Below are 18,805 nucleotides of genomic sequence, written 5' to 3'. Positions count from 1 at the left end.
GTCTGCATATATTATTTTCTGTATTTGTCTATATATTGAAAACCTTGAGTTCACACCAGTACTTCCAGTTTGAGTCAGATTCTGCATGGCTCATTCAAATTTCTTCCTTTTTCATATTTGTAACTTCATTCTCTGACAGTGAGAAATCTGCCTCCCATTATCTGTAAAATATTTGATGAAATCAATTTTTCTTTGTCGCTGCCATCACCCCATTCAGGCTCTGATACCCCTTACTAGGTCCCTCTGTGCCACACGTGGACCTTTCTGACCCTCGCAGGCCCCGTTGCCCCGCTCCAGGCCACTGTGGCTCTCCCACCAGTGCCTACCTCTGGTCCTCAGCTGGATTATTCAGAAAGGGAAGAAAAGGAGAAGTGAGAAGTCTTTTTAAAATGTGTTTTTCTTGTCATGTGTGTCATGTGTGTATATGTATGTGTCTTTGTTTATACTCTTTTTTAAAATTTTTATTTATTTTTACAGCGACAGGGAGTGAGTCAGAGGGATAGACAGGGACAGACAGGAACGGAGAGAGATGAGAAGCATAATCATTAGTTTTTCATTGCGCGTTGCAACACCTTAGTTGTTCATTGATTGCTTTCTCATATGTGCCTTGACCGTGGACCTTCATCAGACTGAGTCACCCCTTGCTCGAGCCAGCGACCTTGGGTTCAAGCTGGTGGGCTTTTGCTCAAACCAGATGAGCCTGCGCTCAAACTGGCGACCTCGGGGTCTTGAACCTGGGTCCTTCCGCATCCCAGTCCGATGTTCTATCCACTGTGCCACCGCCTGGTCAGGCTATATACTCTCTTTTTATCTTACACTTGTTACTTATCTACCTGCCACTAGATAGTAAGCCTGTCCTGGGAGAGTGCTCACATGTCTGCATTATATGGTGAGAGCGAGGAAGGTCGTGGACACACATGAATAGATGTTTTAGATGGGAAGTTGCAGTCTGTGCCTTCAAAGGCCCAGTAGGGGGACTGGTCACCTTTAAAACAAACAGGTCAAAAGCACGGAGATTGGTTATAAGTGGCTGGTGTTGTGACCCCAGTGTCCATACCTCTAGCCTCCCTGGTGGCATTTTTTGTTTTCCTCAAAGCAAATTTATATTTTAAGCCCTCTTATTTTGGGATTGGAAGACCATAGAAACCTCAGTATATGTCATAACTTTTATGACATACAGGTCTTTGGAGAGAGTGTATTCTCAGAACCCAGACTTTAGTTCATCTTTAAGGTACGTAAGCAGGTCAGCCAGATCCAAACAAAACAGTTATCTTTTTGTCCCTGTTATTCTCAACCTTATTATTTGTCCCCATAGAGTTTTCCTACTTGAGGATATCTTCCTTCCAGCCACTGGTGGGTTTGGAGACTAGAAAGGCTGGCCTTCCCTAAGGTGGCCCTTTTGGGGAAGGGGGTAGGTCAGTGATGTCTTCATTACTAAGCCAGTGGTCTCTTTCATTTGACCACCCTTCATTTGGAAAGTTCTTTTCACTGATATTTTTATCCCTGTTCCCTTCTGTCCTCAGCCATGCCCTCCCAACTCAGATGCTCCTAAACTTTCCCATGTTGAGAACTCACCTCCCACTGGTGTTTCCCAAGTCAGCTGTCCTGCAGCTTTCTCCCTCTCATGTCAGTGAGGGGCAGGAGGCCTCGGTGTTATCCTTGGCTCTTCACTTGCACACCTTCCACCTCTGGTTGTCAGCAGATTCTGTTAACTCTGCTTTCACATCTGTAATGTGACCACTTTTATCACCCTTCTGCTCCCCAGCCACACCCCTGACCCAAGCCACCATCTTTCTAGGACCTCGAGTTGGTGTCCTGCTCCTGCCTGTGTTGCTTTTCTGCCCGGATCATGCATTCCCTTCCCCCTCGCGGAGGAAGCTGTGGCCTGTCCTCACCCACAGGGCCCTGCCTAGTCTGCCTCCCTGCCATCACATCTCATCTTCAGCTTCCCTTCACACCCTCCAAGCACACTGGCTCCTCCTTTCTCTACACGAGCCAGGCATGTTCCCGGCCTCAGGGCTTTTGCACCTGTTTTTCCAGTGCCCGTGGCTCTTTCTCTACATGGTTGGACAAGCCTCCCGATTCCATCAGAGGCTCAGAGGTTTCTGGAGCACTCTGAAAGTTCAGCGCTTCCCCTAACATGTCTATCCTCTTCTTCCTTTTTACTCCTTTAAAGGAGTAAAATACAGTATTTATCACTAGCTTAGTATGTTTTAATTGTTTTATATATCACCCCGTTTTCCCACACTAAAGGTCAGTTCCATGAGGTCAGAGGTTTCTGTTTATTTTGTTTGCTGCTCTGTTCCTACCACCTGGAAACAGTGCCTGGCTCTTTAGAATTGCTCAGTAGATGAGTACTGAGAGAACAAACTTGCTAAGCAGTCCCACCTTACCTCTCTTTTATCTCTGTGCAGCTCACTCCTATTGATGGACAGGGTCTGTGTGTCCAGTTGTTTGCTGGATGTTCTGCTCAGACCTCATACCTGCTTGAGAGCCTTGCCCTCCACCTTTCAGCTTCTCCAGACTGGCCCCTCATTGCCGCCCCCCTCATACGATGACTTGCTGATTCTTGTGCATGGCCCGTGTTTTCCTCGTCTGTTATGGGGTTCTGCCCAGGATGCCCCTCTCCCCTCTCCTTTCCCTGCTCCCAGCCCTACCCCCTCAACGTCCATTCAAGCCCACTGCCTCTGCTTCATCAGTAGGAGCCTCCCCATCCTCTTTACACCCGGGAAGGACTCTCAACCCTGTGGCCCTGTTACTGTCCCTGTGCCTCCCCTTTGGCACTTTCCTGTGCCATGCTTAGCAGTTTGCAGGTGTGGTTGGCCGATTTGTTGGGTCACACTTCGAGGACTGTGTCCCTCACTAACAATACTTGTTTCTTATGCATTACCTGGCGGTGTCTTCAACTTTCTTAGCATTCTATAAACTTATATGATTTAGTGAATAAATTAAGGTAGAACATCTTAGGATAGTGCAATGTCCTATTTTCCAAAAGCCTAAAAAGTTTTGTTTTCTATTTGGGAGAGAACTGATTATCTTAAACACTTTAAAATTTAATGCTCCCTCTCCCAGCCTTTTCTTTTTGTTACTCTTTTTTTAAAAGTCAGGCTCTTGCCACAGCTCTAAGAGAACATCTGCTATCTTTTCTGCATAAGCTGCATTGAATTTTTTGGGAACAGGTTTAATTAAAGTTGGTCTGATCTGGGTAGGTCTAAGATTTTCCCAGTAGTATCACTCTCTAATATTTGTATTAAATGTAGCTCAAATATGTCATGGATTCTTTAGCTTGAGGCAGAAGAGATTTTTTTTTTAATTTAAGTGAGAGACCCATTTAAATCTTTTAATTATAAGTTAAGTTAATATATCATGATTACTCATCACCAGTGATTAGCTTTCTCTTCTTTGACCAGTAATACTATAATTATGTGAGACGTATGCTTCATGCAGTTAAATTCTGTGATACCTCATCACTCAAGTGTCAATGTAAAAAGAAACAAAATTGGGGCTCACTTCCAAGCAGATTGCTATGAAACACTTTGGTGTGGCTTTTGGTGTCTGTCACCTATTCATTTTCTTTGGTCTTTCTGTTCCTGTCTGTCTTTAATTTCTTTGTTCTATGGTTGGCCTTCTCATTGTTTTAATGTCGATATGGAAATAACTTTCAAAGTTTCTACTTGATGAGCTCTGTGTCAGCACGCTTAGTTTTCAGTTCCTGAGATCATTTTTAGGATCATTTGTCATTACAGCAATGAAAGTCCTAATTATTAACCTTATCAGAATTCTTTAGACTCTCGCCCCTTACTCAGTGTTGTCATGTTTATAGAAGCACATATGAATTGTCCCAGAAACTACAAACTCCTTGTTACTCTAAAGCACCAGTTTCTGCTGAAAGATGAGTTTAAACAGCTTGGCAGCCCTCTCCTGAAAGGGGGCTAACTGGTGTTTCCATTTTAGAAAAAAATGGCAATATAAGGCCTATCCGATCTTACTCATCTGTCTTACTTGCTGAATTTATGTTTCTGATGTGATCTGTGCAACTGATTTTGGGGGGCATGCTACAACCAGCATTGTTGTTTTTTTTTTGTATTTTTCTGAAGCTGGAAACAGGGAAAGACAGTCAGACAGACTCCCGCATGCGCCCGACCAGGATCCACCCGGCACGCCCAGCAGGGGCGACGCTTTGCCCCTCCGGGGCGTCGCTCTGTCGCTACCAGAGCCACTCTAGCACCTGGGGCAGAGGCCAAGGAGCCATCCCCAGCGCCCAGGCCATCTTTGCTCCAATGGAGCCTCGCTGCAGGAGGGGAAGAGAGAGACAGAGAGGAAGGAGAGGGGGAGGGGTGGAGAAGCAGATGGGTGCTTCTCCTGTGTGCCCTGGCCGGGAATCAAACCCGGGACTTCTGCACGCCAGGCCGACGCTCTACCACTGAGCCAACCGGCCAGGGCAGCCAGCATTGTTTTTTACTGCTGCTCGATTTTTAGAATAATCTTTTTTTTTCTACCATCTGGATATTTCGAAATGTATCTGTGCCCATGTGTAATTTAATATTCAAATGGCATTTTTCTTTGGGAACAACTTACCTCACAAACTGTTTTCTCATATTACAGTACTTCCAATAAAAAAATAATCTGGTTTTATAACATACTTAGCAGGTTAAATTTCTTTTAAGTTAAGGCATTAGATAAAATAAATTTAATGATTGTAAAAACCCTTTGATACTTATTTCATAGAATTGGCAGAAAATATTTCACAATCTGAGTGTAGCTTGAGTAATTTTAATGCACAGTGTCTCTCTCAAAGATGTTAAGTACATGACTTGAATACAAATCAATTTGTTTTTAGGTATTAAGTTTATACTAGAAAATATGGGTGTATATGCCTGAAAAATTAGTGAAATTTGTGGGGAATTAAAGTGTTGATGGGAAAATGCCTGTTGGTGAGGAATTGCAAATGATAGGAAAATACAGAATCTTAAATCGAAGCAAAGTGAAGGTTGATAAGCAAAGTACGTGATTCCCCTTTCTCTTTGCTGCCAGAATGTTCGAGCCAATATGCTTAATATTCCTTAATTCTCATCCTTAGCTTTCTTCATTTTTCTCATTTATTTTATCCCTCCTTATTTTTTTTTGTTAAAACAGACTTAAAACTTTATTTTTCCCTGAAAGAGATGAGGACTAACTGAAAGTGAAATAATAAGGTGTTTCATGGTTGTGTTATACATTTATTTTGTCTCATAACTGGGGTATCTTTTTGACCCTTTATCTAAATTGCACCTGTAACTAAATCCCACCTGGTTGTGTCATTGTGCTACTAATGTCTCTGTGCTTGTTTTGTAGATTGGCTCGCAGAGGATTGCTCACCCCCCCTTGGACTGTGGTTCTGTGTGCAAATGGAGTGTAGGATGCAGTTGTCTGGGCTAGAATGACAGAAGCCTAATGTCCAAGATGGAGAAGAAACGAAGAAAGAAATGAAAGCCTCTTTTCAGGCCAAATAACAAAAGGCCATGAAATTTAACTTTTATTTACATTGGACAGGACTGTAAAGTGGCTGATCAGTAATGTTTCAGCTTTTAGCTGAAATAAAAATTAACTTATAATCAAGAAAGAAAAAGTGTGATTTGAATTTATGCGATTTTATGACCATATTCACTTATGACCATGAAGCTTGTCAACATCTGGCTGCTTCTGCTAGTGGTTTTGCTCTGTGGGAAGAAACATCTGGGTGACCGACTGGAAAAGAGATCGTTTGAAAAGGCCCCATGCCCTGGCTGTTCCCACCTGACTTTGAAGGTGGAATTCTCCTCAACAGTTGTGGAATATGGTAATGATACTATTTTAAATGTTTCCATCCATGTTTTTTGTTTCAAACTTACTTTAAACATTAGCTTTTACCAAAAAAAAAAAAATTTTTTTTTGTTTACAATATACTTTAAATGGGTTGAGTTCATAGCGCTTGGATGTTAACTTTGCTGTAGCGTAGCTGGCTTATATGAAGCAAGGAAAATTGATGATCTGAATTATTTTTCTAAAACTTGGTTCCATGGAACAGGTGCTACTGGTGAGGGTGGGGAGTTTGGAAATGCTGAATATTTATATTCTGAAGTTCAAGAGAGCAGATATGATAACTAGCAAATAGTCTTATATCATCTCCAGATTTTGTTGCTGTTTTCGGTAAAACAAAGTTGAGCCTTTATGTCTCTGCATTCCTTTTACTTGTTTGAAAAATGTACATGTATTTCTTTGCTGTATATTCAAACTTCTGTTAATAACTGCTTTTAAAAAAATAAAACATATCTGATTTTGAGTAATGTAGCTTGTGATCAGGGGATTTATACAACTCATTTTAATTCAAAACTCTGGGAACTGCTGTCCAGTTCATTTAAACTAGTCTTTTTGTTTACTGCTCTTTCCACTGTGGGTTTTAAGATGGTAAGTTTTCTTTCACCAGGGAAATTTTAGATTAGATATATTCTTATATATGTACGTAAATTCTTATTTTTATTTGTGGTCATTGATTTCAGAATATATTGTGGCTTTCAATGGATACTTTACAGCAAAAGCTAGAAATTCATTTATTTCAAGTGCCCTGAAGAGCAGTGAAATAGACAACTGGAGAATCATTCCTCGAAATAATCCATCCAGTGACTACCCTAGTGATTTTGAGGTGATTCAGATAAAAGAGAAACAGAAAGCGGGGCTGTTAACACTTGAAGATCATCCAAACATCAAACGGGTAACACCCCAGCGGAAAGTCTTCCGCTCCCTCAAGAACGCCGAGTGTGAGTACTGGGCTCAGACTGGTCTGCGTCCATTTCTGGGTTGTTGGGATTTACGGAGAGAATGTACCTGTTCACCCATGTTGTGCCTCACCACCCCACCCCACCCTCAACCTCACTGGCTCTATTTTGGAAACTCTCAAACTGGCAGAATAGTTGAAAAATAGTACAGTGAATATCCATGTCCTTTCATCTAGCTTCCTCAATTCTGAACATTTTCTTGGCAGGAATTTAAAAACAAAAAAGAGGTTTCATGTTATTCTGGTGGGGAAAAGACAGTTTCCAGTAGAGGATAATAGTGATTTTTGTTTCTGTGCGGGGTGAGTTTCACCCAGGTAGATCACAGAGCCTCAGACAGTGAGGCCATGATGTCCCTTACAGGAAAGGTGGTCTCTCTGAGCTTCCTCCCTCTCTAGCATTTTGCCTCTGTCTGTATGTTTTCATTTTTCAGGGCATCTTGCAGAATGGCTTTGCCTTGGTTTTGTTTTGTGTTCTCAGTGCTGCCTCAGGCTCCGCCGTGCCTTCCCTGGCTCACTGTAGCCCCAAGCTGGTGTGAAGATGCAAAACCCTCCATTATTGCCTTTTCAGCTCAAGGACTTATTCTTTCCTACAGTTTTACAACTTGCGCTTGTCAAGATAGAGTTTATTCTCAAAAATTAATTGTCTGTTTATTACATAATATTTTCCAAAGTATGTGTACTAGTAAAGTTTTTTCCCCTACATGTTATAAATCGAGGTAACAATCTAGTTCTGTTATCATTTCTTTTATTCCTAGGCCTGAGAGCCAGTGAGGTTTAAAAACAAACAAACCCATGGGTGTGTGTGGGGTGGGGGGGAGGCTAACTAATTTGCATAGTGTGAGCGGCAGCTTCTCAGTCCGCTCTACAGCGCAGGGGTCTGATGTCTTCAGAGCTCTTTCTACTAGTCCAGATGTTTTGTGATGCCTTTTCTCTTTAAAAAGCAATAACCTCAAAACAATTCAGGAATATAAAAACAAATCAATCCTGTACAATTAGCCAAATGTATTATACATTGTTCCTTTTTATTTTTATTTATTTTTTTGTGACAGAGACAGAGGGTGACAGAGAGAGGGACAGACAGATAAGGACAGACCAGAAGGGAGAGAGATGAGAAGCATCAATTCTTCATTGCGGCTCCTTAGTCTCCTTAGTTGTTCATTGATTGCTTTCTCACATGTGCCTTGACAGGGGTGGGGAGGGCTACAGCAGAGCGAGTGACCCCTTGCTCAAGCCAGTGACCTTGAGCTCAAGCTAGCAACCATGGGGATCATGTCTGTGATCCCACGCTCAAGCTGGTGACCTCAGGGTCTCGAACCTGGGTCATTTGTGTCCCAGTCTGATGCTCTGTCTACTGTGTCAGGCTATTTTTTTTTGTCTTAAAAAGCTTCAGAATATTTTAGACAACATGGAAATGCCTAATTTTCACATAGTAATCATAGAATCTCATGGCTGGGCTTCTTTATACACTCTCCACCATGGTTGTTTGATGCTGTGTTTGACTATCCTTGACTTAGGAGAGAATCTGCTTCCCCCTGGGCCTAGTTTCTTCACGTTATTCCTGACCTGGTGTGGTAACCAGTTTTTCTTTTAAGTCTCAACTTTCTCACCTAACAATGGAGATAATACTACCTACTTCAGGGTTCCTGTGAAGATCAAATGAAATAGTGCATGTGAAGACAGCTCAGCAGAGGTTTTAGGGTATTGTAAGTAGACATTCAATGTTGATTATTTCCATGGCTCTGTTTGAAGGCTTTGCTTTATTTTAGGCTGAAACCTGTCTCACTCTGGATCTTATCCCCAACTGAACCCTATGGGGCCCCAAGACAGAGCTAACCTGTCTTCTGTAAGATAGTTCTTACTTAAAGATGTATTTTAAAGATATCCATGGTGTCCATTCTTGAGAATTGCCTCTTCAGGATAACAAAAGTCTCTAGTTCCTTCCACCCTTATTCATATGACATGATTTCAAGCCCCCTCACCTTTGACTTTCCTTTTTTAAATACTTTCCTTTGACTATTCTTCAGTTTTTCTAAATTGCTTTCAAAGAATGAGGCCAGAACTGAGTTCAGTACTTAAGGTAAAGCAGAGCAGACCCCTCCTTGTTCTAAATACTGCTCTTTATTGAGTACCTCTGGTATTGTTGACTTAAAGAACAGAATCAGCCTGACCAGGCGGTGGCGCAGTGGATAGAGCATTGGACTGGGATGCGGAAGGACCCAGGTTTGAGACCCTGGGGTTGCCAGCTTGAGCGCGGGCTCATCTGGCTTGAGCAAAAAGCTCACTAGCTTAGACCCAAGGCCACTGGCTCGAGCAAGGGGTTACTCAGTCTGCTGAAGGCCCACGGTCATGGCACATGTGAGAAAGCAATCAATGAACAACTACGGTGTCTCAACGAAAAACTGATGATTGATGCTTCTCATCTCTCTCGTTCCCGTCTGTCTGTCCCTATCTATCTCTCTATCTGACTCTCTCTCTGTCCCTGTAAAAAAAACAACAACCAAAAGAACAGAATCAACTCAGGAAGTTCAGTACAGAATAATTTCAGCTGGACTGCTAATAATTACTTAATAGAATTGACGTGACTATATATTTTTCCAGTTCCCTGTCCTTTCATGGGTGTAGCCTGATAAGACCAGAATAAAAATGATAATTTGCTTTAGAACCAGAACTTCAGTAGAATTACAGATTTGCTCTTCTTAAAACTGAGTTGAGCCTGACCAGGTGGTGGCGCAGTGGATAGAGCGTCGGACTGGAATGCGGAAGGACCCAGGTTCGAGACCCCGAGGTCACCAGCTTGAGCGCGGGCTCATCTGGCTTGAGCAAAGAACTCACCAGCTTGGACCCAAGGTCACTGGCTCCAACAGGGGGTTACTCGGTCTGCTGAAGGCCCACGGTCAAGGCACATGTGAGAAAGCAATCAATGAACAACTAAGAAGTCTCAACTCGCAACGAGAAACTGATGATTGATGCTTCTCGTCTCTCTCCATTTCTGTCTGTCTGTCCCTGTCTATCTCTGCCTCTGTAAAAAAAAAACACCAAAAAAACAAAAACAAAAAAAAAACTGAGTTGAAATACAGTTTTTTCTTCATTATAGCATGGTCTTTGAAAGGTAGAGGGGCAACCCATGCTGTTTCTTTTTTTTTCATTAAAAGAAAGATATTTACAGAAAGTAAAATCCATGCTTTTTAATGCACAGTTTGTCAAGTTTTGATGAAAGTATACAGTCAGGGACCCAGCAACCAAATCAAGATACAATGTAGTTCCATTGCCCTTAGAAATGCCCCTGCCGCCCTGGCCGGTTGACTCAGCGGTAGAGCGTCGGCCTAGCGTGCGGAGGACCCGGGTTCGATTCCCGGCCAGGGCACACAGGAGAAGCGCCCATTTGCTTCTCCACCCCTCCGCCGCGCTTTCCTCTCTGTCTCTCTCTTCCCCTCCCGCAGCCAAGGCTCCATTGGAGCAAAGATGGCCCGGGCGCTGGGGATGGCTCTGTGGCCTCTGCCTCAGGCGCTAGAGTGGCTCTGTTCGCAACATGGCGACGCCCAGGATGGGCAGAGCATCGCCCCCTGGTGGGCAGAGCGTTGCCCCTGGTGGGCGTGCCGGGTGGATCCCAGTCGGGCGCATGCGGAGTCTGTCAGACTGTCTCTCCCTGTTTCCAGCTTCAGAAAAAAAAAAAAAAAAGAAATGCCCCTGCCTCCTCTGTAGTTTTGCTTTTTGAAAGGTGGCATTCCAGTAGATAAGCATATTAGAATATCAAGACATAGACAGTTGGGAAAAGGTCCCACTGATGATTGCCCAGAGATGGGGGTAAGGGGATGACACTTTTCTGGCCCAGAAGTCCAGTGCTGTGAAATTTCACGACTGAGTAATGGCCATTCTCTTCCATTTTTCCCCCTCTTTTTGTGGTTCAGTGAGAAAAAGTTACTGATGAAAAATCTTCAGTTTTAGTATCACAATTCACTTTATTGCTTAAAAATGATTACCTTAGTCTTTCTAACATTGTTTAGAAAATTCCAGGTAAAAAACTATTTGGGGATCATATGATGGCTAATAATAGGCTGTAAAGGCATTAAGAAACTCCTAGCAAAGGGAGAGAATCCCGTTTTCCTTCCAACAGGATTTCAGAGTGTAATAATTGTTGCTATTTAAAATGATTGTTTTTCTGACAAGTACTGTGTCATTTCAGTACTTTTTCTTTCTTGATTCTAGCTGACCCCACAGTGCCCTGTAATGAAACCCGATGGAGCCAGAAGTGGCAGTCGTCCCGTCCCCTGCGAAGAGCCAGTCTCTCCCTGGGCTCCGGGTTCTGGCACGCTACGGGACGACATTCGAGTCGACGATTGCTGAGAGCCATCCCGCGCCAGGTTGCCCAGACGCTGCAGGCGGACGTGCTTTGGCAGATGGGATACACAGGTGTGTGCTGTGAACCGGAAGCAGTGCAGGGTCTGGCGTCCAGGAGGCCTCCCTCTCGAGTGCTAAGCACTGAAGCCAGGTGGCTTCATGCATCCATGCTTCTCATTATTTGTTGAGCTGGACACAGTCGACTGCCCCTGCCTGGTCTTTGACTCCTCTTGTGTTGTGTCTTTTCTAATTGTTTAATCCTTTTCACTTTTTGTGTCTTTTTTTCCTGCACCATTTCTGAGGTTAGAAGGGGTAGGTTGTGAAGCATTTCTTTGCTCTCAACATGCACAGGCACAGACACAGCGCTGCCCACTGTTAGAGCTGACCAGGTCGCCCTGCAAAGTTCTGTACTTCTCAGGGAAAGAGATCAAATTCAGAGAAACTTACCGTATTTCCCATGGATAAGACGCTCCCATGGATAAGATGCACCTTAATTTTGGGGCTCGAAATTTGAAAAAAAAAATGTATTATATAAAGTTATTGAACTCAAGTTTTAGTCATCATAAAATTCATACAACTCCTCATCACTATCAAAACTCCCATTCATTAGCTTGTCCTCATCTGTGTCTGATGAAGAATCATTGTCTTCACATATTTGCTTTGTCCTCAGTTCCATCTATGGCATTTGAAATGCCACAACCACTGTATAAGACGCACCCAGTTTTCAGACCCCAGATTTTTTTTTTAATTATTTTTATTTATTCATTTTTTGGAGAGAGAGAGAGAGAGAGAGAGAGAGAGAGAGACGGGGGGAGGAGCAGGAAGCATCAACTCCCATATGTGCCCTGACCAGGCAAGCCCAGGGCCTTGAACCAGCAACCTCAGCATTCCAGGTCAACACTCCATCCACTGTGCCACCACAGGTCAGGCCAGACCCCCAGATTTTTCAGAAGGGTGCATCTTATACAGTGGTACCTTGATTTGGGCAATTTCCTGAGCATGTTTATCACCCCAGTGTGGTGCCCTGTGTGCAGAATGGCTAAGTCATTGACTGTTGCACTGGTTGATCATTTGTTTTAGGACAGGAAACAATATTAATGACCATTTCCTATGAAAGAAATTCACACTTAATTTTTTTTTTCTTATTGATTCATCATAGCAGAAAATTTTTTTCAACTAATGTGAAGATTTGAACCCTGACATTTACTTATTTTTTTTTAGTGAGAGAGACAGAGACAGACAGGAAAGAGGAGAGAGCTGAGAAGCATTAAGTCTTTGTTGTGACACCTTAGTTCATTGATTGCTTTCTCATATGTGCGTTGACTGGGGGGCTCCAGCTGAGCTAGTGACCCTTGCTCAAGCCAGCAACTTTTGGGCTCAAGATAGTGACCCTGGGGTCATGTCTGTGATCCCACATTCAAGCCAGATGACCCAGCACTCAAACCGGAGGCCTGGGCATTTCAAACCTGGGTTCTCAAGAGTCCCAGGATGACACTCTATTCACTGTGCCACCGGTTGGTCAGGCTGAACCCTGACTTAAATGTCAGCCGGTTTCTGTATTCCCCGGCACATCAGTGTGTCCAGGTGTCTTTTCGTAGCTCCCGGACTCAGAGCCCTCACCTCTCTGGTTGCCTAACCCCTGCCTCTGAGCATGCCGACGTGCTTCAGCCTGGTGGACGGACGTTTTATTAAAGTAATTGTTCCCTCTTGGTTTTATCTTTTTAGGGTGAAAATCCTTCACAAAACAAATTCTCTAATCTTCAGAAAAGCATTTCTTATTCCCCACCAAACCGAATGGTTTCCAATTTTATGTGAGCATTTAAAAAAAAGTAAGCAATACATTTTGATGGTTATCTCACTGTAATTGATCATTTAAGGTAGTATTGATATGGAAACACAACTTTCATACCAGAAAGATAATACTTGCATTACAGTGGTTAGCTGTTAAATAATAGAATTATCTGACTTTTTTTTCCTACGTGTTTTCTAGAATTTCTTGATCTGATTGGATCAGTTGTTTGATATTGGTGCAGATGACTTTGACCAGTATCTGAAACAGACTTCCTATCTTAGAAAAGTGTTTTTTCTTGAAATGGGATCACCCCTGTGTGGTGTTGACAGTCCCTCTCTGCAGTTTGTTGTCGCACATGAGCCGCAGTGATGAAGTTGTTGCCCTTGTTGGGACTGGAGATAGTTTCCCCCTCTCCCGGAGGTGTGTGCTTTGTGGCTGCCCCTCTAAGGAGACGAGGGGATGGAGACCTGGAGGAAATTACCAGAAGGGGGAAAATCTGTCATCGGTGGAGGAGTGGGGAGAGTTGGTTCATGTCTGAGCGTGGGTGACAATTGAGGAATGTTCAGAGATTTTCGGTTGATCCTCAAATCTCATTTAGCAGTAGATGGTGGTGTTCTCCATCTGTGCCCTTTTCTTAGTCTTAGCTCCACGGGGGTCCCTGGGGCATCTGACTTAACCTTGCGCTCTCTGGGCTGGCTTTGGCCCTTGAAGCTATGTTCTCTCTGAGTCTCAAGGAGGTTTGTATTTTATAGACAAAAATTAGAAAAAATTATTTCTCAAACCTGATTGTGCTTTGCTTTCTATTTGGGATAAGGTGCTAACGTTAGGGTTGCTGTTTTTGACACTGGGCTGAGTGAGAAGCATCCCCATTTCAAAAATGTGAAGGAGAGAACCAACTGGACCAACGAGCGGACACTGGACGACGGTAGGTGGCAGTGTAGCAGGGTGAGACCATGAGTGGGGCGTTCTGGTCACGTGGGCTTCGTGCATGACTCCCATCCTGTTTTATCAGTTAAGTGTTCTGTGTGTCAGTGATTAAACAGTTCATGTGCAATAATTATTTAGACAAATTCATGTTGTTGGGCCTTTTGGCAGAAATTTTTCTAAATGTCTCAGGATGTTGGGAGGTAGAGTTATGGAGAGAAGGGTGCCTCGAAGGAGCAGCTCCCTGTTTGGGAGAGAGCAGGAGTGGCCAGACCCAGAGCTGGCTGGTACGGCCTGGGCTCTGAGTGGAAGACGGGGTGGAGGACAGATTCTGGAACGAGGACTCGGAGAATGAGCCTGTTTGAATTGGTGGTTTGAAATGTGTTGGCACGTTACCAGCAGTTTTATGACTACTTTTCCTTACGGACCTCAGGGCTGGGCCACGGCACGTTTGTGGCAGGTGTGATAGCCAGCATGAGGGAATGCCAAGGATTTGCTCCAGATGCCGAACTTCATATTTTCAGAGTCTTTACCAACAACCAGGTGGGTGTTGAGGGCCCCCAAAACTTAAAGAATTGGTAGTAAAATGTAAAAAATGGAAGCCCTAGAAAATACATCCTGGTTTAAGTGCAGCACACATCAGTGAGCCGAGCTGCTGCTGACGTCCCACGTGTTCCATGCCGTCTCTCCACTCTCTCTTTGTGTGGCTTTGCCCTTCTCCCACCACCACCTTCCTCAGCCTCACTTGAACCCCGCAGGCCTGCGCTGGGGCAGGTGCACGCAGGTGTTCCATCCTCTGTTCTGGGCCTGGCTGAGGCTCCTGTGCCACCATGTCTTGGACTCGTTTCTTGTATTTCCTCCCCCCCTTTTTTTTCGGTGAGAGGATGGGAGATAGACAGACTCCTGCATGCTCCCTGACCAGGATCCACCTGGCAACCCCATCTGGGACCTATGCTTGAGTACTGAGCTATATTTAGAGCCTGATGCTGATACGCTGGGATCAACCGAATTACCCTCAGCTCCCAGGACCACGCTCTAACCAGTCGAGCCACTGGCTGTAGGAGGGGAAGAAGGAGAGAAGGGGAAAAGGGTGGGGAAGAGAAGCAGAAGGTCACTTCTCATGTGTGCTCTGACTGGGGATCAAACCCAGGATGTCTGTACACCAGGCCAATGCTATATCCACTGAACGACTGGCCAGGGCCTTTTGTACTTTCTATGTGAGAGAATAATCACGTTTGTGTGTTTCCACCCCTACTGGACTGTGACCACCTTAGGGGTCACCTATGTAGCCTGGCTCCCAGCATCGTGTTGAGTAATGTTGATTTATGAGCCTTTTCCCTTACTCTTCATTTGGAAACTATTTCTAGCAAAGGGGGAGGTTCCTAGTATTTATTTTTAAAATTTAATTTTTGTATAGGTAATACACAGTTTTATGTATTTATGTGAAAGGCAACATGGTAATTCTCCCAACCATGTCTCCATCTGGCAGGTGCTTCCCTGACTCCCCACTCCCCCCGGCTCTCATGTGACACTTTCAGAATTTCTTATATTTCCTCCTCCCTGGATTTCTTTAGCATATTCAAGCTAATATAAATATGTAGCCTTATTTTTAAAAGCCTTTAAAAAATATTATTAATTATTATGCTCATTCTGTTTCCATCGTTAGTTTAATTTTGTATTTTATAGAAACATCTAAATGATGATATATAAAGTAATTTAACTTCTGTCCAAAAACCAGGAGGAATTGAACATCAAAGAAATAATTCTGTGAGATAACTTTTATTGATGCCATTTGTCCTTCAGCCCATTTAGCAATAAAGGTTATTAGACAAATACATTAAACTACAGTGTGTCCGTAAAGTCATGGTGCACTTTTGACTGGTCACAGGAAAGCAACAAAAGATGATAGAAATGTGAAATCTTGCACCAAATAAAAGGAAAACCCTCCCAGTTTCTGTAGGATGATAAGGCAGCATGCGCAGATGATGACGTAACACCATGTACACAGCAGAGCAGCCCACGGCCATACCAGTCGAGATGTGGACGGTACAGAGGAAAGTTCAGTGTGTTCTGTGGCTCGCTAAATTCGAATCCATGACCAAAGTGCAATGTGAATATCGGCGCGTTTATAAGGAAGTGCCACCACATAGGAATAACATTACTCGGTGGGATAAGCAGTTGAAGGAAACCGGCAGTTTGGTGGAGAAACCCCGTTCTGGTAGGCCATCAGTCAGTGATGAGTCTGTAGAGGCTATACGGGATAGCTACCTAAGAAGCCCTAAAAAATCTGTGCGTGAGCCCACATCGAACTGCACTGAAAAGGTCTGAAACTGGGAGAGTTTTCCTTTTATTTGGTGCAGATTTCACATTTCTATCATCTTTTGTAGCTTTCCTGTGACTGGTCAAAAGTGCACCATGACTTTATGGACACACTGTATTTAAAAACGCTCAACTTAATACAAGTATCTTAGAATAAATTGTTTTATGAGATGAGCAGTTAGAAGTCTGGGATTTTGCCTTGGAAGGTATACTTTAGGTAAAGAGCTGTATCTTAGACCTGGAGAGACAGGCATCCTCAGAACATGCTTTCTGGCTGAAGTCCAGCTCCCTCCAGGGACTAAGAGTTTCTGGATATAGTAGTTTACATATCACAACATTATTTATTCTTGGGATTTATTTCTGATATTTAAGTTAATACTTCATGCTACTAAGAGTTTATACTTTACCCTTCACGTTAAGAACTCTGTTGTGCTTTCCTGACACACCTGAAGGACTGTTTTAACATTAACCAGGTCTCCTACACATCCTGGTTCCTGGATGCCTTCAACTATGCCATCTTAAAGAAGATCGACGTGCTCAACCTCAGCATCGGCGGCCCTGACTTCATGGACCATCCCTTCGTCGACAAGGTTGGTCACAACACTGCCCAGAACATTGCATTTGATGATGACTCCTTCCCATGTCTCAACTTTGCGTGGTGGTTTTTGTTTGTTTGTTTGTTTGTTTTTGTGACAGAGACAGAGTCAGAGAGAGGGACAGATAGGGACAGACAGACAGGAAGGGAGAGAGATGAGAAACATCAATTCTTTGTTGCGGCTCCTTAGTTGTTCATTGATTGCTTTCTCATATGTGCCTTGACCGTGGGCCTTCAGCAGACCTAGTAACCCCTTGCTGGAGCCAGCGACCTTGGGTCCAAGCTAATGAGCCTTGCTCAAACCAGATGAGCCCGTGCTCAAGCTGGTGACCTCAGGGTCTTGAACCTGGGTCCTCCATATCCCAGTCCTACACTCTATCCATTGAGTGGTGGTTTATACCCATGAGGTGACTGCTTTGTAAGGACAGATGGGTGATGACGCAAGCAAGCTTTAGTGACTTGCGTCGGAAGTAACACATGGTGCCTTGTTGATTCCTCCTCATGTAAACACATAACCCATGCTTTCTGAACATGCCTGGAAAACAGGTGTCTGCTTCACCTGCTACATAGTCCTAAGTCCTGGCTTTATCATCTCCTAACATACCGGTTACCAAACATATTCATGCCTAGGAGGGTCTAATGTTACATTTTCAGGGAAAACTCTTATTTTTTTAGGATTCTTTTTCTTTTCCTTTTTTTAATTATTTTTAATTTATTAATTTTTAGATTAGGGGGAGAGAAAGGGAGGGAGGGAGGGAGGGAGGTGGGGGAAGGAGCGAGAAGCATCAGCTTGTAGCTGTTAAGCATATGTGCTTTTACCAAGCAATCCTGGGCTACCAACTGCCGACCTCAGCATTCCAGGTCGACGCTTTATCCACTGTGCCACCACAGGCCAGGCTTTTTAGGACTATTTTTTAAAGTTGTGGTTATTTCTTGACAATTATCTGTTGATTGTTTAAAAGTGATATACTTTCATAAATAAATGTTTGCTAATTTTGTAGGTGTGGGAATTAACAGCTAACAACGTAATCATGGTTTCTGCTATTGGCAATGATGGGCCTCTTTATGGGTAAGTATCTCCAATGAGGATGAACTTCAAGGTGTTTTTTTCTCCCTGAAATAACTGAAAAACTGTTGTCAGTCTGTTTCTGTATTTCTCTATACCTCTTTATAGCTCTATAATTAAGCCTGCATGTGGGGGTTTTCAATATACCAAACAACGGGCTGTGTGATGGACCTCACCTTCCATCACTGGCTTCAGCACCTGTCGACTCAGGGCCGGTTTTGTTTCTGTTTAATTACTTTGCTATAAATAGAAATTTGAGGGCCTAAAGTTTTTATTCTTTTTATTTCAAAATCAGTGAGGAAAGTCAGTCTGTTAGAAATCAGTGGGTTCTCCAGTGTTTCCTGAGACCCACTCGTACGAGGCACAGAGCAAAGGGGAGGGCCTGCCCCTTTAGGGGAGAAGGTATGAACACAGCTCAGCTAAGGGGGGAGAAGGTCACAGAGGGAATTCATGAGGGCAGCTGGAAGGCACGGTGACCTGAAAACGCCCTTTTGTAACCTGGCTGTCACCGTGCTAATGCAGCATAAGATGCAAAGCATTAGTCACTGATCACAGGCAGAAAACTGGGCTAGAGGTCCCAGTTTTATTTCTAGCTACAGCTCTGATTTTTATTCTCCAAGTAACATATATAATCTCCGGTGCTGAAATGCTTTTGTAGTAGAATTTGTCACTCTTTCTTATTGGGATGTATGAAGTTCGGTGCAGTTACAAAGAGTCTGAGGTTACCAAATGGAAAGAGAAAATGTAGAGGTCGCCCTGGGTGTAAAAAATAGAGATGCGTGTACACGTGTGTCGTCCCCCCCCCCCCCCCGTGCATGCCTGGTGTCTGGTGCATACAGTGGGATGTGTGCTTGTGCCTTTAGAAAGACTCGCTGCATCTCGCAGCGACATCCCCGAGAGTGTGTGCTGGGGAAACCAGCAAGTGGCCTTGAAGGTGGTCTGAGCTTATGCAGAGGATTCAGGGCGTAGGGTTAGGCT

General features: G+C 43.7%; 1 protein-coding gene across 1 annotated transcript in view; it reads left to right on the top strand.

Moving 5' to 3' along the window:
• MBTPS1 (membrane bound transcription factor peptidase, site 1) overlaps positions 1-18,805 on the top strand; it is a 64,923-nt gene that overhangs the window by 7,833 nt on the left and 38,285 nt on the right. The window contains exons 2-8 of the mRNA XM_066242376.1: positions 5,335-5,818; positions 6,519-6,776; positions 11,000-11,203; positions 13,738-13,848; positions 14,281-14,390; positions 16,640-16,756; positions 17,763-17,830. Of these exons, the coding sequence (XP_066098473.1) occupies positions 5,650-5,818; positions 6,519-6,776; positions 11,000-11,203; positions 13,738-13,848; positions 14,281-14,390; positions 16,640-16,756; positions 17,763-17,830 (1,037 nt within the window). The 5' untranslated portion in view covers positions 5,335-5,649. The remainder of the gene's footprint in view (positions 1-5,334; positions 5,819-6,518; positions 6,777-10,999; positions 11,204-13,737; positions 13,849-14,280; positions 14,391-16,639; positions 16,757-17,762; positions 17,831-18,805) is intronic.

This window comes from Saccopteryx bilineata, chromosome 9 (assembly GCF_036850765.1).
Source record: "Saccopteryx bilineata isolate mSacBil1 chromosome 9, mSacBil1_pri_phased_curated, whole genome shotgun sequence".
NCBI lineage: Eukaryota > Metazoa > Chordata > Mammalia > Chiroptera > Emballonuridae > Saccopteryx > Saccopteryx bilineata.
This window is presented reverse-complemented; position numbering and strand designations above follow the sequence as displayed.